At 44.9% G+C, this 23,718-nt stretch overlaps 1 protein-coding gene across 1 annotated transcript in view; it reads right to left on the bottom strand.

Moving 5' to 3' along the window:
* Window positions 1-23,718, bottom strand: part of RIC1 (RIC1 homolog, RAB6A GEF complex partner 1) — a 117,380-nt gene that overhangs the window by 73,939 nt on the left and 19,723 nt on the right. Inside the window, 1 exon segment of the mRNA XM_044272935.1 lies at window positions 2,294-2,373. Within this exon segment, the coding sequence (XP_044128870.1) occupies window positions 2,294-2,373 (80 nt within the window).

The raw sequence follows: 23,718 nt of genomic DNA, 5'->3' as shown, positions 1-23,718 counted from the left end.
CTACGGGTGGGGGAGAACACTATGTGCCCAGCACAAGAAGGCTAACAGTGGATTAAGCTACACCAGTGTCATTAATCAGCCTGCGAGATAAACCTTACAAATGCATTAGGTCTCTTTCTTTTATAATTACTCATGCTTCTACTTTTATCAAACATCCATTTCAAGGTTTGTGATCTGTAAATGTAGATGCAACATGAAGAAGCATCTGAGGTGGGTCACCATTTAGGTAAGCAGCATAAGTGGAATAACCTTAGAGCTGAAGATTTGAAGATTAGAGGGGTTATCCAAGAGTCAGACAGGCCTCCTAGAGTTGCTGACCCAGGTGATCATACTTATCTGATGCTTGCCGCTGGGTTCAGTGTCCAACGCTCTCAAGCCAGCTCTTCCTCTACTCCGTCAGGACAACTGGTCACGTGATGCAAGGAGAGCAGGTCACCTCTGCAGTCGGTGGCTGCAGCAGGCACATGTCCCCCGTCAACAAATGTTGATCTCAGTGCAGCAGGGAGAGGAAAAGCCATCCCGAGAGCATTAGGCATCGAGCTCAGCAGTGGAGGCCAAGTAAGTATGATCTCCACTGTGGGTAGCCCACTCTAGGAGGTCTTTATTACTCTTGGATAACCCCTTTAAGCAAAAATTCCAACGATGACCAGTAGAAAAGGCACTCTCCCCACTTAACAAGCTCATATTATCGGCCACAAGTTTCTGACAGGTTTGTGACAGGTTTGTAGAATCCATCTTCTAAAAAAGCTGGAAGTCAAGTACTAGAAATGGCATGTGGTGTCACACCTAGGGGAGCACAGATAATAAGGCACAAAGCATTTGGACCATATCTGTTTTCTATACAAGTGTTTCTCCAAAAGGGGTTATCCCACAAAATTATGTATCACCTAGCCACAGGATAGCTAATAAACACTGCATCCTGAGTGTTTCAACTGCTGGGACTTCCTGAGGTCCCAAGAATGAGTGGTCCTGAGGCTCCTCACTGAATGACGTGGCAGTGCACGTTGGTCCACTGCACTATTCATTTCTATATAAGTGACATAGACACCACTCTAACAGCCCCACAGAGGTCAATGAAGCGGTGAACCATGTGCACTACTGCTCCATTCAGAGAGAGGGGACCCTTCACAATTCGATATTTATCACTTGTTCTGTGGATAATTACTTTAAGGAATAACAACCCCTTTAAGCCAGAGATGCTCAACCTGCGGCCCTGCAGCTGTTGCCAAACTACAATTCCCAGCATGCCTGGACTTGTAGTTTTGAAACAACTGGAGGGCCACAGGTTGAGTATCCCTGCTTTAAAGGGGTTGTCCGGGTTCAGCGCTGAACCCGGACATACCCTTATTTTCACCCCGGCAGCCCCCCTGAGCATCTCATGCTCCGATGCGCTCCCGTGCCCTGCGCTAGATCGCACAGGGCACGGGCTCTTGTGTTTTCAATAACACACTGCCGGGCGGTAACTTCCGCCCAGCAGTGTGTTCTGTGACGTCACCGGCTCTGAGGGGCGGGCTTTAGCTCTGCCCTAGCCGTTTTACTGGCTAGGGCAGAGCCAAATCCCGCCCATCAGTGCCGGTGACGTCACTGGGCTGCCTGTCAGCCCCATAGAGAGCCCCGGTACGTCACCGGAACTCAGAAAAATGCCTTTGCCCTGCGCGATTTAGCGCAGGGCAAAGGAGAGCATCGGAGCATGAACTGCTCCGATGCTCATGTCAGGGGGGCTGCCGGGGTGAAAATGGAGGTATGTCCAGGTTCAGCTCTGAACCTGGACAACCCCTTTAAGAGTAGCACTATCTAGTGAAACAATAAAAATAAAGTTACTCTAGAACTGATATTTCACAGGGATCACAAGTATATATACTAAAGTAAACATGTGCTTTAAAGAGGTGGAAGGTCCTCTTTAAAGCTTTTTTTTTTTTTTTTTTTAACACTGCAACAAGATACAATTTTCATAGACAGTATGTGTAAATCAAATAACACAAAAATGTTTAGGTCTATTTCACACAGATATACCACAGTCACATTCTTAGGGCTCATGCCTCATTCTTAGGGCACAGTCACGGATACCGGCTTAGTACATTCTGTATTTTGTGGAACTAAATGGCCATCCGCTAATAAAAACAGTTCTATCCTTGTTCCGTAAAACAGACAAAAATAGTATTTTTTTTTATTTTAAGTGAACAAGTCCGCAGCTAACCTGCAAAAAATGCATATCGGATGCGGACCAAAAATATGTTTGTGTGCATGAGCCCTTAACATAGAAAAGTTTGCAGATACATAAGAAATAACTTACTTTGGATACACGGGTTCGTATAAATACTTGTCCTCTGCAACAGGAACTATGTCAAAGAACAGAATATATCCATTGGCAGTCTGAAAAAAATAGAAATATATATTTAAGCACTCACATAACTAAAAATGAATATGTAACAATAGATGACAAACACCAATACAAAAAAGAAAAATAGGAGTTGCCCATAGCAATCAGTTTGCTAGTTTAATTGAGAAAAAGGGGCAGCTAGAATCAGGGTGGCTACTATGGCGGCACAGTTTTATATCAGTGAATGTGTCTAAAGAGGGGGCAGAGCTGTTGTGCTGGAAGTGCAAATACTACCAAGAATGTCCTCTATATTAAGAAAAACATCTGTGATATATCATACAGACTCCAGCATACATTACTAGTGCATGCGATAAAAACTTTGCTCAAGCTCATAAAAAAAAAAAAAAAAAAAAAGCTAAATTACCTCCACTCCAGCCTATTGCCAGCTGCAGTGAAGCAGAGAATGATGCCGCTGTGAACTGTTAGTAAAACCATAAAATTCCAGCACACGTCTTTAGAATATTTTTTTTCCTTGAGAAAAATCCCGTTTATGTTTAACATATTTTAAAGAATTTTTGGTAATGTTATTTGTAATTTTCCATATCACTATATTTAAACAAACAACAAAATCCTGCAGTTTTCGCACTGGCCATTAAGCCTAATATTAGGCGCCACTTCTGGATCTGTACAGATCACCTTACTGTAGTTATCTGCTTATCATTAAAGTCAGGATTGGAACATCAGATAAGACAGGATCCACTATTTACAATAGGTGATGTCAGAGCTTATCTATTCTTTCCTTGTACAATGACCTCTGCACAGCTCACACAGCATGTTTAGAAAACTCTCCCATAGAAGTCAGTGAGGTCCCCCCCTGACCATCGTGTCTATGGCTCATGTGGCTGCCGTAAAGCAATTTTGGTAAAAGTGTTTTCCCAGATTTTTATACTGATGATCTATCCTGTAGATAGGTCATCAGTATCTGATCAGTGGGGGTCAGACATCCGGGACCCTCGCCAATAAACTGTTTGAGAAGGCACCAACGTGCCTGTGATCCTGCTTTTCCCAGGCCAAGTGAGGACATGTTTATATATCATGTGGCCTAGGAGTAGCTCAGCCCCATTCAAGCGAATGTGGCGGAGCACAAAACCAAGCACAGCAGCGATACAATGTAGGGCGCTGTGCTTGGCGAGATTCAAGAAAGCACCGATTTCTTCTCAAAACAGCTGTTTGGTGGCATGTCGGACCCCCACCGATCACATACTGATGACCTATCCAGAGGCTAGGTCATCAGTATAAAAATCTCAGAAAACCTTTTTAATGCTTTCTAAATGCTATTAGGAACAGTTCAGACAAGATGGCGGCCCCCATAATAATGTTCAAAAAACAATATAAAAAAAATAAATAAATAGGCAATCAGAAAATAAAAAGATTAGAAACAAATCTGCTGCGATCTGGTTTTAACTGGCAGAAAAAGATTTGGGTAACACATTTCCTTTAAATAATGCATGTAGCGCTTGTTACAGAACAGGACTTATTTCCGTCCATTCAAAGTCTCTCTCAAGTGCTAGCAGCTGACAAAGGCATCGGACAGGTCAAAAGGCACCCTGCTCTGTAACAAGAGTTATATGTCCTAATAAAAGCAAAGAAGATATATTAAAGATGCTTGTGCCAGGAATTTTATGCTTTCACTGATTCTGACCCCTCCGTGTGCACCGAACCAAACAGATGGTAAAGAGCCGATTGATACTGGAGAATGCACCGTGATGCTCACTGAGAGCACCAGTCAGGACATGGTCAGTGCATAAGTCTAAGGCCTCCTGCACACGAACGTGCGAGCGTGCTTCCCGTTGCCGTATTGCGGACCTCATTCGTGGATCCGAAATACATGGGCGCCGTTCTGTGGCCATTCCGCATCACGGATGCAGACCCATTCACTTCAATAGGTCCTCAAATCCGGAGATGCGGAACGGAAGCACGGAACGTAACCCTACAGGAGCACTACAGAGTGCTTCCTTGGGGTTTCGTCCCGTACTTCCGTTCTGCAAAAAGATAGAACATGTCCTATCTTTTTGCGAAATGGCTGGATTGTGGACCCATTAACGTGAATGGGTCCCCGATCTGCTGTGGCTGCCCCACGGACGGTGTTCATGCATTGCACGACCACGGGGCGCACACGTTCGTATGCAGGAGGCCTAAATCTAATGGATAAGTGCAGGGAACCCCAATCACCAAAGCAGATTTTCTAGTCACCATGGTGACCTTGCAATGCGGTTTCTATAGCCTTGTATCGGGCCAAGTTCACCCTCGGTGGTAGCAGTGTAGCATGAAGACACACCACCATTATCCCATCACAAAACCAGTTTTATTGCATTAAAAGTTTTAGCAAAGCTGCATTTCTAAGAAATATTCCTAGAACGTAGAAACCATGACTGTAGCGTTCCCATGTAGTTTTCATGTGTTACGTGGTTTCCCCCACTTAAGTAAAAAGGGGGGAAACGCTATTCAAATACAATAGATGCACGTGATGCCATTAAAAATTTTTTTAGATATATATATATAGTATGCACTGTGTCTATGATCAGGTCTAAGATTCAGAATGGCCTTTCCTTTCTCATACGGTTTCAGATAATGGAAGGGATCCAAAATGCACTTGTATATGAGAAGCAACAGGACAACCCCCGACACTGGTCTTTTTTAAGCAAAGAATAAAGTGCAGCGAGGAGAACTACACAGGAAACCACCCACTATGCATAATAATTTATTATAATGGTGGCCATATGGGCATAACAAGGTACACTGCATACATTCAAATATACGAAAGGATATATATATATATATATATATATATATATATATATATATAATCAAAAAAATAATAAAATAAAAATAAAAATAAAACGTAATGTTGGCAGTCTACGTCTGCCAGTATCTCCCCTCTCCTGCTGGTCACGGCTGCAGGAGTACTCAACCACACTGCTGCACTACAGTTCAAGTAGCTCACAGCTGTTTCCACCTCCTTTCTCATGCTGTAGCTCGAGCCCTATAGGGTGTGCTTTAAAGTGCCAGCACACAAACAGGCTAGTCTGTCGCCAGCATATGACAGTGCTCCCTGAAGTATATATGGCAACTTCCCCTATGGAAAAGTGCTTGAGCAATAAGGTTTCCAGCTTGTATAGTTTCTGCAAAAGGTGTGCCGGCCGCTACTGTGTGTTCTGACCTTCTGTGTCTGACTTCTGCCTAATAATTGTATTGAGTTAATGCCACCTGTCCTGACCTCTGCCCGACTGACCCTGTGCTGAGTGCCCTGATCTTTAGTCTGTTTTACCGCGTTGCATGAACTTTGCCGGTCTTGACTGTGCTCCTGCACAATGCCTTGGTGCCATGCACTCGTGCTTGTCAAACCTGCCCAAGTTGGCAGCCTCTGAACAGAGATCACTTCTAGAGGAAGCAGCCTAGTGGCATCCACTCCCTGTACATGGAGGAGGAAGGGGAGTGGGTGAAAGGACCACCTCAAGTCAAAGCCGTTCAGCAGCACATTGGGTCTACACTTGTAATGTTTACTGTCAGAACAAGCGGTGAATGCATACATGTGCTGAATGAACATGTGTACATTAAAGTGCTGTTCAATGAAGTTTAGAGCTGCATTCACAGCTTTGTGTCTGTCACAACACGAGCTTGGAACATTAGGTACCTATGGTCCGCTAGGCTGCACAACGGGGTGGTTTTCACACTGCATTTAAAGGGGTTTTCAAGCACTTCTTCAGATACTTCATCAGTATGAGAACGCCCGGGTTTTGAGTCCCATTGTCCCCACCAATCAGCTACTTTACTAGCTGCAGTGCTGGAAGCAAGCACATGGTACACTGTATAGTGCCATGTCTGGTTACTGCAGGGGCGCTCTCACATTCACTTCAGCCATCCAAAAAACACCTGATCGGCAGGAGTGCTGGGAGTTTGACCCAGGCAACCTGATGCTGATGTCCAATCCTAGGATAGGTTATCAGTTGGCAAGTCCTAGAAATCCCCTTTAGGTATTTGCTCGAAAAGACAATCTGTTAATTACAAAACATGGATCGCACATCCACATGCCATACATTGAACTACTGCTTCTCAGATCTCTACTGAGGATATTAGTATACGTTTTGGTCAAAATGCATAGGCCCACTCACCATGTCAAGGTACCCTCTTACGAGTGGGTCCCTACTCTAATTTAGTGCAGCCACAAGGCAACCACCGCAACACAGCGCCCACAGACAGCAAGACGCAGCAGTCCAGCAGCACCCCTGCTATCTGGCCAAGCCCCTAGCTGAAAAGCTGCTGCTCATATTCATTTGAGTAAGCAGAGAATTCTATTTTACTACATGGCTTCTGATTCTTGTATGCAAGTTGCAACCAAATTAAACATGTTGAAGACAGAGGAAAAAACCAAGAGTCAGCATTAAAAAGCAGATGCAAGCTGTTGGTCTGTTGTCATGATGTAATAGTTCTGGGGCCAAGCATAAGACGTATAGTACTGTATGCTGAAAAGAGGAACAGAGATTTATGACAAACTAATAGCCTAGGGTTATTTTTTTTCTAGCTTGCTATGCATTACTTAAAAAAGGAGAAGCATAAATAAGAGGAGTTTACAAAAACTAGACCTACTTTGAAGTGGCTACCATAAGGATTACAAATCTTCCACAATGGTTCATAAATGTATATAATGCAATCTTTCAATACATTCAGAGCCTGTCTGCCCACCCCAGGAGACAATGTGCCTTTCTTTAGGCAAGCCATGCAAGCTAAACTGTCATATACATCAATACCCAAAACTTTAAGAATCAGCACCAAATATTCTGAGTTGTCCCCGAGCTAGTAGATGGAAACCAGCTGCTATGATGTCTCCCATAGACTGCCCATACAGAAAAAAGATTTGCCTTCTCTATCTCTTTGTAGCAGAAGCAGCAGTAATGGAGGACGTTATACAGCAGTACTAAGCAGTTTAGATGTGAATCCAGTAATGAGACTGCAAAATATTTACTACACAGCAACAAGGTGTGTGTGTGTGTGTGTGTGTGTGTGTGTCTGTGCCTCTGCCTCTCTCCGGTTGACCCTTCAGCTCCAGTCAGTTATTTTCAGCAGTCCCATAGAAATGAATTGAGGGCAGCTGCACAGGTGCGGTCCACTGTCCTTCACTTTGTGGGCTCTGTTCTACAGATAGGTGCAGGTCGAGAACAATGATACCAATAAAAATGACAGCTTGTCCCACTAAAAATGAGCCCTTTCTAGGGGTTCCTCAGGGTCTCTTCAAATGTGACATGGCACCAGAAAACCATTCCAGTAAATTCTGCCCTCCAAAACCATTATTGCAGCCCTGCTGTGTGCCTATGAAGATATTAATGACCACGTGTGGGGAGTTTCTGCAAACTGCAGGATTAGAGTTATAAATATTGAGGTTTGTTTGGCTGTTAACCCTAGCTGTGTTAGACTAGTTTCACAATTGTGTTGAACTTTTCCGGTATTGAGATCCTGCAGAGGATCTCGATACTTTAAAAAACGCATCCGTTTTGTCCACATTCATTGTGAATGGGGACAAAATTGAACAGAACGAAGTGCTCCAAACTACATTCCGTTCCATTTGGTTGCGTTCCCATACCAGACAGAAAACCGCAGCATGGGATGCGGAGCAAAACGGACACAATACAGTGGTTTTAAAGAGGACCTTTCACCAGAATTAAACTTCTAAAGTAACTATACAGACATTTAGAGCGGCGCCCAGGGACCCCCCTGCACTTACTGTTATACCTGGGCGCCGCTCCGTTCTCCCGTAATTGCCTCTGGTATCTTCACAGTTTACAAGTTTAATTCTGGTGAAAAGTCCTCTTTAATGCCGGATCAGTCAATATGTTAAAGATAAGCATAGCCTATACTTGTACACTTTGTAACTATTAGGGTCAGTTCACATCATGTTTTTGCTATAATTTAAGTTAACCTATACATTTTTTTTTTTACACTTGAACTCCATGATGAACGGATGCCACTGTACAGCATCAGTCTGAGGCATCCGTGAAAGGGGTTGTCCGGCTTTTAATATTGATAACCTATCCTCAGGATAGGAGATCGGCTGGGGTCAGACACGCGGCACCCCCTTTGTCTCCCATCTCTTTTCCTGCTCGCTGCTGCTGTTTATGGCAAAGAGAGTAGGGGAAGAGAGAAGGGACGGCACGTTCGCACTGCGTCTCCTCGGACCCCAGCCGATCTGATATTGATGACCTATCCTGAGGATAGGTCATCAATAGTAAAAGCATGGACAACCCCTTTAACATATACATTTATTACAATGGAATTCTATGGTGAACAAATGCCACTGTACGGCATCAGTCTACGTATTTGTATTTTGTGAACCCAGCCTTAGACAGGGTTAGTAAATCTGGCCAAGTATTTTTATGCCAATTAGTACAATACGGCCCAGTCGCTGACTGACCCAGTCTGGATAATATGCTGTAATTCCCACTATAATAAGTATAGAATTTCTTTGCACATTATAAGGGAAAAAAAAACATGCAACAAGGAGTTAAACCCGCAAACCTCCCCAGACTGTTTTATACTTGTCTATTCTTACTCAACATTCCTTTCCTATGGACTCCATTCCTGCAATCTCAAGGGGCTCTTCTCTGAACATTTCCAAAAACCCTTACGTCAAAAAAAAAAAAAAAAGTCTGGTACTGTGTGAGGTGGGAGTAAAAAGTTTTATTGCTCTCATTAAGAGAAACAGAATAATTACTTATTCACACGGCAGTGTTTTGGTCAGACATAAAGGTATAGGGAAAGATCTGAGCCTGTTCTGTGTTTAGAGAATCTGGTTTTGGTTCAAAATAACTGATGACCAAAACACTGATGTGTGAATAAGGGCTTGCGCACACGGACTTTGCCCGGCTGTGCCCGTAATGCGGCCCGCAAACAGTGGGGCCGCAGTATACTGGCCCCGGCCGTGTGCACACTGCATCACGGATGCGGGTCCGCAATCCAGGAGGTATAGTGCAGAATGGAGGCACGGAACCCCACAGAAGAACTATGGAGAGCTTCTGTGGGGCGCTCTCTGTGCCTTCGCACCACAAAAAAATCAAAAATAAATGGAACTTGTTCTATTTTTTTGTGGTGCCGACAGATCAAGGAGCCATTCAAGTTGAATGGGTTTGGATCAGTCTGCAGCAGCCGCACGGATGTTGCCCGTGCATTAGGTAACGTAAATTGCGGTCCTTAATGTGCGGAACAGCTGAGCAACAGCTGTATGAGGACTAAGGCATGCGAGTCTTGCAGGTTTGATACCTGCTAAAGGCTAACAAAAATAGGAGCAACGATGTTACATAGAATTTGAGACAACTTGGGCCCCAAGGTATAGTTACTATACTAGTGCGGATCATCCCCGTCCCTGCCTGCCATTGGCTTCTAGCCCCCACCCAACACCAGATGTTTTGATCAGTGTACAGGAAAAGCAGCGCTGCGGGGACTAGGAGTGGGGTAAGTATATTCCCTCTGAGGGGTCCGGCACATGGGGGGGCTGTTGTATGATATTGGATATCCCCCTTTAAAAGGTATCATACCCACAAGACTCTTATTTTGTTTTGCTTAAAGGGGTTGTCCAGGTTCAGAGCTGAACCTGGACATACCTCCATTTTCACCCCGGCAGCCCCCCTGACATGAGCATCGGAGCAGTTCATGCTCCGATGCTCTCCTTTGCCCTGCGCTAAATCGCGCAGGGCAAAGGCATTTTTCTGAGTTCCGGTGACGTACCAGGGCTCTCTATGGGGCTGACAGGCAGCCCGGTGACGTCACCGGCACTGATGGGCGGGATTTGGCTCTGCCCTAGCCAGTAAAACGGCTAGGGCAGAGCTAAAGCCCGCCCCTCAGAGCCGGTGACGTCACCGAACACACTGCTGGGCGGAAGTTACCGCCCGGCAGTGTGTTATTGAAAACACAAGAGCCTGTGCCCTGCGCGATCTAGCGCAGGGCACTGGAGCGCATCGGAGCATGACATGCTCCGATGCCAGGCTCAGGGGGGCTGCCGGGGTGAAAATAAGGGTATGTCCGGGTTCAGCTCTGAACCCGGACAACCCCTTTAAAGTGGCTGTCCGGGTTCAGAGCTCATTTAGCATTTCTTGCTCCAATGCTCCCCTTGCCCTGTGCTGCATTGCGCAGGACATGGTCCGTTTTGTTTACACCCTCACTGTTCGAGGCGGAGGTTTCCACCTAGCAGTTATCCTCGCTGACGTCAACGGCACAAATGAGCAGTCTATAGCTCTAAAAACAGCCTAGGGCACCGCTATAGACCGCCCATTTGTGCCGATGACATTACCGGGATAACTGCTAAGCGGAAGACGACTCCTAACATACTCATGTGAAGCTTGGTATGTATGTCACCGGCAGTAAAGAAAACAGACCTTGTTCATTGCAGATTCATACTGAAGACATAAAAACAGTCTTGGACATTGGGTCCAAATCCCTAGGATTTGCTTGGCTATTTTTGGAAGTCCCATTGAAAGGAATGGGAAGAGCATCGCGCAAGCACAGCCACTGCTCCATTCACTTCTGTGTGGCTTACGGAAATATTTTTGGTGCTCCCATAGAAATAAATGGAGCAGCGGCCGCGCTTGCGTGGTGCGTCCTTTGGAACTTTGCGGGGTCCATTGTAAGTAGAGGTGTGGGTCACAGAGCTGGGAACTGCACGTATCAGACATTAGGGGCATATCCTAGTGATATGCCCCTAATGTCCAAGAAGTAATTAACAGTGTTAAACCAGACTAGGTTTTGTATTTTACACTCTTCAAAGTGACCCGCTTTTGCTTTAGGCTACTTTCACACTGGCGTTTTGGCTTTCAGTTTGTGAGATCCGTTCAGGGCTCTCACAAGCGGTCCAAAACGGATCAGTTTTGCCCTAATGCATTCTGAATGGAAAGGGATCCGCTCAGAATGCATCAGTTCAGTCTCCATTCCGCTTTGGAGACTGACACCAAAATGCTGCCTGCTGCGTTTTGCTGTCCGCCTGACGAAGCGGAGCCAAACGGGGGACGGATCCGTTTTCTATTGTGCCAGATTGTGTCAGAGAAAACTAATCTGTCCCCATTGACTTACATTGTGTGCCAGGACGGATCAGTTTTCTCTGACGCAATCTGGCACAATAGAAAACGGATCCGTCCCCACTGACTTTCAATGGTTTTTATGACCGATCCATCATGGCTATAGAAGACCTAACACAACCGGATCCGTTCATGATGAATGCATGCGGTTGTATTATTGTAAGGGAAGCGTTTTTGCAGATCCATGACGGATCCGCCAAAAACGCTAGTGTGAAAGTAGCCTTAATGACAGCTTTGCACATTCTTGGCATTCTCTCAAACAGCTTCATGAGGTAGACACCTGGAATGGTTTTCAGTTAACAGGTATGCCTTTTCAAGAGTTAACTTGTGAAATTTCTTGATCGATCATAGTGTTCTGCAGAGGTCGGGCTACTTTCACACTGGCGTTTCTGGGTCCGCCTGTGAGATCCGTTTCAAGGCTCTCACAAGCGGCCCAAAACGGATCAGTTTTGCCCTAATGCATTCTGAATGGATAAGGATCTGTTCAGCCTCCATTCCGCTATGGAGGCTGACACCAAAACGCGGCTTGCAGGGTTTTGATGTCCTTTCTGACGAAACTGAGCCAAACGAATCCGTTTACAATGTAAGTCAATGGGGACTGATCCGTTTTTACCGACACAATATGGTGCAATTGAAAATGGATCCGCCTCCCATTGACAAAATGGATCAGTTTGCATCATCATGAACAAAAAAAAAAAGATTTTTATTTTTTTTGTTCATGGTAATGCAAACGGATCCGTTCTGAACGGATACAAGCGTTTGCATTATAGGTGCGGATCCGTCTGTGCAGATACCAGACGGATCCGCACCTAAACGCAGGTGTGAAAGTAGCCTAGGATTGGTACACAGTTCCATACACTGTATCTCTATTCTGCTGCTGTTCTGATCCACATTATATACTTAACTAAGTAAAGAGAAGTTTAGTCAATCTGGAAAATGTCCAGAACTTTGAAGTTATGTTAAAGTTATGTTCAAGTGCAAGCACGAAAACCCTATGCTATGATGAAACTGGCTCTAATGAGGAACGCCCCAGGATAGGAAGACCAAAAATTACCTCTTCTGCAGAGGATACATTCATTCGAGTTTACCAGCCCCTTAAATAAATCTACATAATACTTTATAGAGACACATCTCAACATCTACTGTTAATAGGAGTCTGCAAGGATTGGGTCTTTATTGTCCAATTGCTGCAAAGGCCACTACTGAGGAACAAGAAAAGAATTGCTTGTCTCAAGGAACACAAGGAATGGACATTAGCTATTTGCTAATATATATATATGAAACTCTTACCTCTCTCTGTGCTGTAATTTCTTTAAAAATAAAATAAAAATCGTACTTTTATAATATGCTAATTACTTCACTACTATGAAGTTGGGCGGTTACTTGCTGGTAGCCACCGCATCCTTGGACTATAAACAGGCCCCCTCCTCCACTTGATAGACAGGGCCAGCAAGCGCTCTCCTCCTCCCGCTGGCCCTCTCTGCCCATGAAATCCCACGCCGTACCAGTCCTTATTTGGCGCAGGCGCTCTGAGAGAAGGACGCTCGCTTGCCAGCTCCTTCAATGCGCCTGCGCCGATTACGTCACACTACACCCGGAAGAGAAGACTGCCGGCATCAGCGATAATCGGCAGTCTTCTCTTCCGGGTGTAGTGTGACGTAATCGGCGCAGGCGCACTGAGGAAGTAGCTGGCAAGCGCACATCTTTCACTCAGTACGCCTGCGCCGATCGAGGAACGTTACGGCGCAGGCGCGGGAATTCAGCAGCAGACGGGGTCAACGGGAGGAGGAGAGCGCCCGCTGGCCCTGTCTATCAAGAGGAGATGGGGCGTGTCTAGAAGCTGCAAATACCAGCAAGTACACGCCCAACTTGCTGGTAGTGAAGACATTTGCATATGATAAAAGTATGATTTTTACAAGAAATAAGCCACAGACAAAAAGGTAGGAAATGTATGATTGCACTCAGCTGACATTAGCAAATAGCTAATGTCGGGCTAATGAAAATTGCACAATGGGGGGGGGTGACAGAAGCCCTTTAACCACCTCAGGACCGCCGTACGCAGGATTGCGTCTTTGTGGCGGTCCTGTTTCTCTGGGTGGACGCGCCGGTGCGTCCTCTCGCAAGACGCGAGATTTCGGGGAAAGCCGGCCCGCGCATGCGCATCGCGGGCCGGCAAAATTTAAAAGACAAGTTCGTCATCAACCTGCCAGCCAATGATCGTGGCTGGCAGGTTGCTGATTTAAAAAAAAAAACAAAATGAATCAGCAACCAGATAACAGATCATATTAGTAAATATGATGTGGTTATATGGCTACTGTGCTCCTCTGCTCCTTCTTTTGGTCGGTTGGTTCCAGCAGAGGAGCACACATCACTGTGAGTACCCACTACACCACACTTAGCCCCCAGATCACCTCCCAGCACCCAATTAACCCTTTGATCACCCCTTCTTGCCCCTGTCAATCACTAGTGAAAAGGAAAAAAAGTGATCAGTTTTTAGTATAGTTTAGGTCCCTTGGTTAGGTAGTTTAGCGATCAGTTAGCGCCCAGCCCACTGCACCGCAGTCCCTTATTCGCTGATTAGCGTATCACTAATCAGCATTTGTACTTTTATAGTATCTGGAAGTGATCAGAACTGATCACAGTCAGATCTATAATAGTATTAGTGTCACTTTAGTTCGCCCTCCACCCAAAACGCAGTGTTTGCCCGATCAGGCCTGATCGGTCGCCCACACGTGCGTTCACCCACACCCGCCCCACCGCAGTGACAAAAATGTTTATTTTTTTTGATCACTGCACATTCACTTTACACACGCTGCGGCGATAAAAAAAAATCCGTTTTGATATTTTTTATCAACCGCAGCGGCCTCCGGTACTTCGCTAGCCTCCCCTTTGTAAGACAGGCTTGCTTTTTTTCTTGGGTAGTCTCAGGGAATACCCCTAAATTTAGTTGCCCAAATGTCAAACAGGGGGTATTCTTCTGAAGAGGCCTACAGGCTTCTGACCCAGTCAGATGAGGAATGGGAACCCTCATCTGATGAATCCAGTGGGTCAGAATACGAACCTGTAGAAAGCAGTGGCTCTCTGACCCAAAGTTCGGACGAGGAGGCTGAGGTCCCTGATAGCACCAGGCGTACCCGGCCCCGTGTCGCTAGACCGCAGGTTGCGCAGGATCCGCTTCAAGAGCAGCAGAGTGGGGCTGGTGCTGTCGGATTACGCGGTGAGGCATACACCAGCAGCGCAGCCCTTCCTGGACCTAGTACCAGCACTGCCGTACAACCTGGTGAAGTAGAGAGCACCAGAAGGGCAATTGAAGCTGGTACGGTGGCACGAGCAGTAGTGACCCCGTCGCAGCCACCGCAAAGACGTGCCCGTAGAGCCCCTAGAATCCCTGAGGTGCTGGCAAACCCTGATTGGCAGTCCCCAACTTCAGCCGCACCTGTAGTTCCCCCTTTCAACGCCCAGTCTGGAGTTCGGGTTGAGACAGCTCAGATCGGTTCGGCCCTGGGATTTTTTGAGCTGTTCTTGACTGCGGAGCTCTTGGACTTAGTCGTGGCCGAAACAAAATCGGTATGCCACACAATTTATATCCGCTAACCCGGGAAGCTCTTATGCCCAGTCTTTCCGGTGGAAACCAGTCCAAGTTTCCGAATTTAAAAATTTTCTGGGCCTTCTCCTCAACATGGGTCTAACTAAAAAGCATGAATTGCGGTCATATTGGTCCACGAACCCAATTCATCACATGCCCATGTTCTCTGCTGCTATGTCCAGGGCACGTTTTGAGGCCATCCTGCGTTTCCTGCACTTTAGCGACAACACCGCCTCCCGTCCCAGAGGCCACCCAGCTTTTGACCGGCTCCACAAAATTCGGCCCCTCATAGACCATTTCAACCAGAAATTTGCAGATTTGTATACCCCTGAGCAAAACATCTGCGTAGACGAGTCCCTAATACATTTTACCGGGCATCTTGGCTTCAAACAATACATCCCAAGCAAGCGCGCCCGGTATGGGGTCAAATTGTATAAGCTCTGTGAAAGGGCCACAGGCTATACCCGAAATTTCGGATCTATGAGGGAAAAGATCAGACCCTGGAGCCGGTCGGTTGCCCTGACTACCTGGGGAGCAGTGGGAAGACAGTCTGGGACTTGGTGTCACCCTTATTTGGCAAGGGGTACCATCTTTATGTGGACAATTTCTACACAAGTGTGGCCCTCTTTAGGCATTTGTTTCTAGAACGGATTGGCGCCTGTGGCACCGCGCGAACTAGTCGCGTGGGATTCCCCCAACGGCTCGTTACCACCCGTCTTGCAAGGGGGCAGAGGGCCGCATTGTGTAACGAAGAACTGCTCGCGGTGAAATGGAGAGACAAGCGTGACATTTACATGCTCTCCTCCATTCACGCAGACACGACAATCCAAATTGAAACCGTGTCATTGAAAAGCCCCTCTCAGTCCACGACTATAACCTTCACATGGGAGGGGTGGACTTCAATGACCAGATGTTGGCTCCATATTTAGTGTCCCGCAGAACCAGACGCTGGTATAAGAAGGTGTCTGTATATTTAATTCAATTGGCTCTGTATAATAGTTTTGTTCTCTACAGTAAGGCTGGGAGAACTGGATCCTTCCTCAAATTTCAGGAAGAGATCATCGCGAACCTCCTGTACCCAGGAGGTTCCGTGGCCCCATCCACCAGTGTAGTTAGCCGTCTACACGAGCGACATTTCCCCAGTGTCGTTGCTGGTACCTCAAACCGACCGCCACCCTGAAAAAAAAAGTCGTGTCTGTAGCAGGAGTGGAATAAGGCGTGACACCCGCTATTTCTGTCCTGACCACCCTGCCCTATGCTTTGGAGAGTGTTTCCGGAAGTACCACACACAGGTACACTTAGCATAGGGATCACATCTCACCAGGACAGGCACACAGGGCTATTAGGGCCCATTCACATACAGCTGCTGCAAATGTCTCCTTTCACCTGGGACAAAGTGCATAACGCACTTCGCCACATCTTTGGGCGATTTGCTCTTTGCACATTGACCCATGGGGAAGGAGAGGTTTGTTCTATAAAGGTAAAAAAAAAAAAAAAACAGTAAGCAAAAAGGTTAATGTTTAGTTCAAAAAGTTAAAATTAATATGTTCTGTTCCAAAGTTAATAAAATTATTGCGTTGCGGCCTGGTTTTTTCTTTTTCTTTTTTTACCTTCCAGGTGGACCAACCGATCGACTAGCTGCAGCACTGATGTGCATTCTGACAGAAGCATTGCGCTGCTGTCAGATTACACGCAGGTCGGTGTATGCGGCGCTGCAAGACGAGATTTCTACTCTGCAGTAATAGATATGTTTGCCAAGGCATACGAGCTGAGGAGGAGGCGGCGTTCCTATGCTTTGGCAAACACTTTGTATATAAAAAAAAAAAAAAAAAAAAATCCCGGCAATGATTTATTCGTCCACATCGATTGATGTGAATGGAGAAATCTGGTTTGCCAGGGCATACGAGCTAAGTGGGTATGGATGTTGGACGGAGCTCCTATGTCCTGGCAGACGCCTTTCCCCTCCTTTTTGTTTTTTGGCAGAGATTTTTTCATCCACATTGATCAATGTGAATGAAGAAATCTGTGCCGTTCATTTTTTTCTTTCAGCCCAGAGGCTGAACATCTCATTACCTGTATGCTCAATATAAGGAGAATAGCAGAAACTCCTAATGCTGGCCATACATGTAATGATTGCGGAGACCCTCAAATGCCAGGGCAGTACAAACACCCCACAACTGACCCCATTTTGGAAAGAAGACACCCCAATGTATTCGCAGAGGGGCATATTGAGTCCATGAAAGATTGAAATTTTTGTCCTAAGTTAGCGGAAAGTGAGACTTTGTGATAAAAAATAAAAATCAATTTCCGCTAACTTATGCAAAAAAATAAAAAATTCTATGAACTCGCCAGGCCTCTCATTGAATACCTTGGGGTGTCTTCTTTCCAAAGTGGGGTCACATGTGGGGTATTTATACTGCCCTGGCTTTTTAGGGGCCCTAAAGCGTGAGAAGAAGTCTGGGATCCAAATGTCTAAAAATGCCCTCCTAAAAGGTATTTGGGCACCTTTGCGCATCTAGACTGCAAAAAAGTGTCACACATGTGGTATCTCCGTACTCAGGAGAAGCTGGGGAATGCGTTTTGGGGTGTAATTTTACATATACCCATGCTGGGTGAGAAAAATATCTTGGTCAAATGCCAACTTTGTATTAAAAAAAAATGGGAAAAGTTGTCTTTTACCAAGATATTTCTCTCACCCAGCATGGGTATATGTAAAATGACACCCCAAAACACATTCCCCAACTTCTCCTGAGTACGGCAATACCAGATGTGTGACACTTTTTTGCAGCCAAGGTGGGCAAAGGGGCACATATTCCAAAGTGCACCTTTCGGATTTGCAGGCCATTTTTTACACATTTTGATTGCAAAGTACTTCTCACACATTTGGGCCCCTAAATTGCCAGGGCAGTATAACTACGCCACAAGTGACCCCATTTTGGAAAGAAGACACCCCAAGGTATTCCGTGAGAAGCATGGCGAGTTCCTAGAATTTTTTATTTTTTGTCGCAAGTTAGTGGAATATGAGACTTTGTAAGAAAAAAAAAATCATAAAAAAAAAATAAAAAATCATCATTTTCCGCTAACTTGTGACAAAAAATAAAAAGTTCTATGAACTCACTATGCCCATCAGCGAATACCTTAGGGTGTCTACTTTCCGAAATGGGGTCATTTGTGGGGGTTTTCTACTGTCTGGGCATTGTAGAACCTCAGGAAACATGACAGGTGCTCAGAAAGTCAGAGCTGCTTCAAAAAGCGGAAATTCACATTTTTGTACCATAGTTTGTAAACGCTATAACTTTTACCCAAACCATTTTTTTTTTTTGCCCAAACATTTTTTTTTAATCAAAGACATGTAGAACAATAAATTTAGCGAAAAATTTATATATGGATGTCGTTTTTTTTTGCAAAATTTTACAGCTGAAAGTGAAAAATTTCATTTTTTTGCAAAAAAAATCGTTAAATTTCGATTAATAACAAAAAAAGTAAAAATGCCAGCAGCAATGAAATACCACCAAATGAAAGCTCTATTAGTGAGAAGAAAAGGAGGAAAATTCATTTGGGTGGTAAGTTGCACGACCGAGCAATAAACGGTGAAAGTAGTGTAGTGCAGAAGTGTAAAAAGTGGCCTGGTCATTAAGGGGATTTCAGCTAGCAGGGTTGAAGTGGTTAAAGGGGTTGTCCAAGTTGTCCACTTGTATAGGAAGGAGCCATTCCATTGAATTGAATGGGAAGACTTCTTGTAATTAGACCTGCTCACTGCTGCAGTTGAGATTGCGAGCAGGTAAACAGTGAATAGAAGGCTGCACTGACATGGTCTGTGTCCTTTTCTTCACCCAGGTGATCTGATATGGATTACCTATCCTGAGGATAGGTCAACAATAAAAAACATAACTTGGACAACCACTTATCCCAAACCATCTCAGTTGGTTTAGAGTTCGTCTGCAGAGTAAAGGAAAAGCAGCCAACAAGTGCCTAGCGCCTCCAGGGGACTACCACATGAAGAAGTCGAGAGAATGCAATGATGTCATCACAAAAAAAGCCACTTTGAAGAACATCAAATATAAAGCATATTGTTGTTTGCTTAACACTTTTTGTTTACTACTTATTTCCACATGTGCTCCTTTATCGTTTTCATATCTTTTTGTACGAATCTACAATGCCATCTATGTGCTACAGATTTGAGGAATTCGTTACATTGTATATAAAAAAAAATAAAAAATAAAAACAGAACAACATGTCTCAGCAAATGAAAGTCCCCCTTAGGATATAACGGAACAATGGCTACAACATATTGTTAAAAAAAGCTGGATTCTGTTTCAAGACAGTGGGAAACAAGTTCTCCTTTCTTCAAGGCCAGACAAGATGTTATATGCAACACTGATGTTGTATTAATATAATGCACAGGAGTCTTTTCTAAAACAAATGGAAAGCTACAAACTGTGTATTTATATTTTTCATTTTTCAAACTGCAAAAAAACTGACCATAGGGGTTCTCCAACTTGAATAAATTGCTCAATCAGCAAACGTAGAGGACCTTTGAAACATGTGTGTGCTGTATTCTTGACTGCAGTATCTATGAGCCCACTGTATACATTACATCCAGAGGTTGCCGAGTGGAAGCATCTGAAAAAAATGTTACCAGAACGGCCACCTTCCCGTAGAGCTCAGATCACCCCGATTTAAAGGTCACTGAACTGTAGAAAACGAATGTCATGTGTCTGCAGGTCCAATATAGACCTATGCGTCTCCATGGTAGCAGACTACAAATAACCCTGTGTAGTCTGACCCTGAAGTTGCACTTTCCAACTGCACCTTGGTAATAATACATTTTCCTGCAGTTCAAGGAGCATAACAATTGGGAATGTCTATCATTCACTTGCATGGTTTCAGCTTACTGTTTATTAGGCCTAGTGCCCACGGCCGTAGTTTCAGTCCATATCAGATCCGCGATTAGATGCGGACCCACAAAAGATGTGGACAGCATACCACGTGTTACAAATAGTGATTTAGAAGCAGCACTGTGCGGTCTCTCGATGGTGCATATGTTCAATGCAACAGCCTCACCATAGGCCCTTGATCCATCAGGCCATGTAGTATGCATAAAAAAGAAGAAATGGCTCCAGCAGCATTCCGCAACATCCAATATTCTTTTATTGTAACCTCAAGACACAATACAGCAACGTTTCGACTGCAAAGCAGTCTTTGTCAAGCCTGACAAAGACTTGACAAAGGCTTGACAAAGACTGCTTTGCAGTCGAAACGTTGCTGTATTGTGTCTTGAGGTTACAATAAAAGAATATTGGATGTTGCGGAATGCTGCCGGAGCCATTTCTTTTATAAGCATACCACGTGTTGTCCACATACACATGTTCATTCTGCAGCCCAAGAAGAAATAGAACATGTCCTATTCTTGTCTGTTTTGCGGACAAGAACAGGCATTTGAACCATACTGCAGGACATACAGAAGGGAAAATGCAAGATGCCCATGGCTTTTACCCCTGTTTTGCTGATCTGCAGATCGCAAAAACGGATACGGTCATAAATACATAACATGCAAAGCGGTGTTCAGTTCACTTTAAAAGAATTGTAGTCGCCCATGTAAAACTGATCTTGTTTGATCTACACCCCACATATACAGGATCTGGCTGCAGACATGCTGTACTCTGTGACCTTCCAGTGCCTTTCCAGACATGGTGGGTTATGTCTTGGTGAGATTACAAAGTTATTAAAGGGGAACACCTAAAGGATCTGTCGTGCTGAAATGGATAAAAGACTTGTGTGGCTATGAACACTAGAGCAGTCTTATCCTGTTTAAGGTTTCTTTATTTTCCTGGCTCCTAAGCTGAATAACAGGAAACTGGCTGATGGAAAGAAATCTGAAACCCTCCATTTCTCAGCTCCTCAAGTCAAGCAGCTGTTGCTCAGAGGAAAACTCTATAAGACTTTATGATAGTAGCGAGTATATCTCTTGTTGGTGTTATATTAGGGGTCAACTTCACCAGACTAGAATTCTTCACTGTTCCAGAGAGGTTTAAAAGTCATTTACACAATCAATTAAAACATTGACTAAACATAAAAAGTATGTCAAACTACACAAATCAAGAAACAAAGAAGAAAGATGCTTGGTCACATGATATAGTGCACACCATCATTTAAAGAAAGTGACTACCCACACACAATCAAGGACCTTTAGAATCTATCTATACGGTCTTAGCACTGGTACCACAAAATAACTTTTGCCAAATTAGGCTACTTTCACACTTGCGTTCGGAGCGGATCCGTCTGGTGTCTGCACAGACGGATCCGCTCCTATAATGCAGACGATGGGATCCGTTCAGAACGGGTCCGTCTGCATTATATTTCAGAAAAAATTCTAAGTGTGAAAGTTAGACTTTACATTGAAAGTCAATGGGGGACGGATCAGTTTGAAATTGCACCATATTGTGTCAACTTCAAATGGATCCGTCCCCATTGACTTGCATTGTAAGTCTGGGCGGATACGTTTGGCTCCGCACGGCCAGGCGGACACCCGAACGCTGCAAGCAGCGTTCGGGTGTCCGCCTGAGGCATACTGAGCGGACCCGCATCCACTCAGAATGCATTGAGGCCGTACGGATGCGTTCGGCGCCGCTTGCGAGAGCCTTCAAACGGAACTCACAAGCGGAGCCGCGAACGCTAGTGTGAAAGTAGCCTAAGATGTCCATAAATGGCCATACACATTAGATGTATGTCAGCCGATCATGCAGATTTCAGCAGGACCAGCTGACTAATGCAGGCATCCTCAAACTGCGGCCCTCCAGCTGTTGCAAAACAACAACTCCCAGCATGCCCGAACAGCCTACAGGTATCAGCCTACAGCAGAGAATTCTGTGAGACAGTTTCCATGAGTTTAACTCTGTTTAAAACAAGACAAGCAGGGGGAAAGAGACAAGTGGAGAGCTCCATGCCCAGCTCAGCTTGACTGACAGCAGACACTGACAGTTCTCGTAGTAGATGAGCTGCAGTCAGAAGATGGGGGTATAACCATCCTTACGCTGGGTTCAGACCTGAGCGTTCTGAAACGAGCGCTCTGTATGCACGATTGTACGGTCGTTTACAATCGCGCATACAGAGACTGGCGTTCACACATTGTCGCGCGTTCCCAAATTTCTATGTGCGGGAACGCGCGACAAACGCCCAAAAAAATCTCAAGCACTTGTTTGAGCGTCGGGAGTTTTACAGCGCGATTGTACGCGCTGTAAAACGCCCAGGTGAGAACCATTCCCATAGGGAATCATTGGTTCTTGCCTTTTGTGCGTTTTACAGCGCGTAGGAACGCGCTGTAAAACGCTCAGGTGTGAACCCAGCCTTAGGGTTCATATTGCAGCATGCTGCCTCTCACACGGGAAGGCCCAATGTACACAACTGTGTCCTGTGTTGCTGATCCGCAAAATATAGATGTGGTCTGTGTGCGGTGTGGACATTTATTAATGCACAGCTCACCGAAGGTCCCACCACAGGTTTCAATTGAGTTGCAGTCTGGACCTTGACTGGGCCATTGCCATAACTTGTTTCTTTTATTTTGAGCCATAATGTTGCAGATATGCTGCTTTGCTTGGGATCACTGTCCTGTTGCAGGAACCCAGTTTTGGCCAAGCTTTAGCTGTTGGATAGATGGCCTCACATCTGACTGTAGAATACTGTGGTATACAGAGAAATCCATGGTCGACTCAATGACTGCAAGCTACCCAGGTCCCGTGGCTGAAAAACAAGCCCAAATAATCACGTTCCACGTGCTTCACAGTTGGCATAAGGTGTAAGTGCTGATAGAAACCTGGCACTGTGTAGCATGACCAAACATCTCCACTTTTGTCTCATCTGTCCAAAGAACCGTGTTCCACAAGTCTTGTAGTTTGTTCAGATGATACTTTGCAAAATGAAGCTGTACTGCCAATCGTCCAGAAACTCATAGGCAGTTTATACAAAACCGACTCCCACCGACTCGACAAAACAGAAGTAATAGAAGACAACAATCCAGCAAAGGGATACAAACATACGGATCTAAAAGCAAAATCCAAATACCATCCCGTGCAAGAATATTCACAGGCACTAAACAGTTTTATGAATATGGTCACAAAGGACATACGAAAAATCAAAAGCCCCAAAAAACAGAAACAAAACAAAAAACACCTAGGAAATATATCCCATGCAGAACGGGAAGCATTAACAAAGATACAAGAAAATAATAAAATCATTCTAAGACCTGCGGATAAAGGCGGGGGTATTGTGATAATGGATAAAGCAAAATACCAACAGGAAGCATATAAACTACTAGGCGACAAAAAAACATATAAAATACTAAAAAGTGACCCTACAGAAGGATTCAGAAAGGAACTAGGTGAACTAGTCAGAAAAGGAAAAAACAGAAGCCATCCTCAACCCTAAAGAGGCTGAATACATAGAAACAAAACAACCCAGAATTGCCGCATTTTATTATAACCCAAAAATCCACAAAAGTATAATAGACCCCCCAGGAAGACCAATTATATCAGGAGTAGAGTGCCTGACAAGCAATCTATCCGAGTATATAGACCGCTTCCTGCAACCGTGTGTAGACCTATTACCAACACACCTGAAAGACACCCAGCACATCCTCAACATCTTAAATCAGGTCAAATGGGAACCACATTACATTCTAGGCACTCTGGATGTCA

The sequence above is a fragment of the Bufo gargarizans genome, unplaced genomic scaffold (genome assembly GCF_014858855.1).
Source record: "Bufo gargarizans isolate SCDJY-AF-19 unplaced genomic scaffold, ASM1485885v1 fragScaff_scaffold_252_pilon:::fragment_2:::debris, whole genome shotgun sequence".
Classification (NCBI taxonomy): domain Eukaryota; kingdom Metazoa; phylum Chordata; class Amphibia; order Anura; family Bufonidae; genus Bufo; species Bufo gargarizans.
Note: the sequence above shows the minus strand (reverse complement) of the source record. Positions and strands in the feature narration are given on the sequence as shown.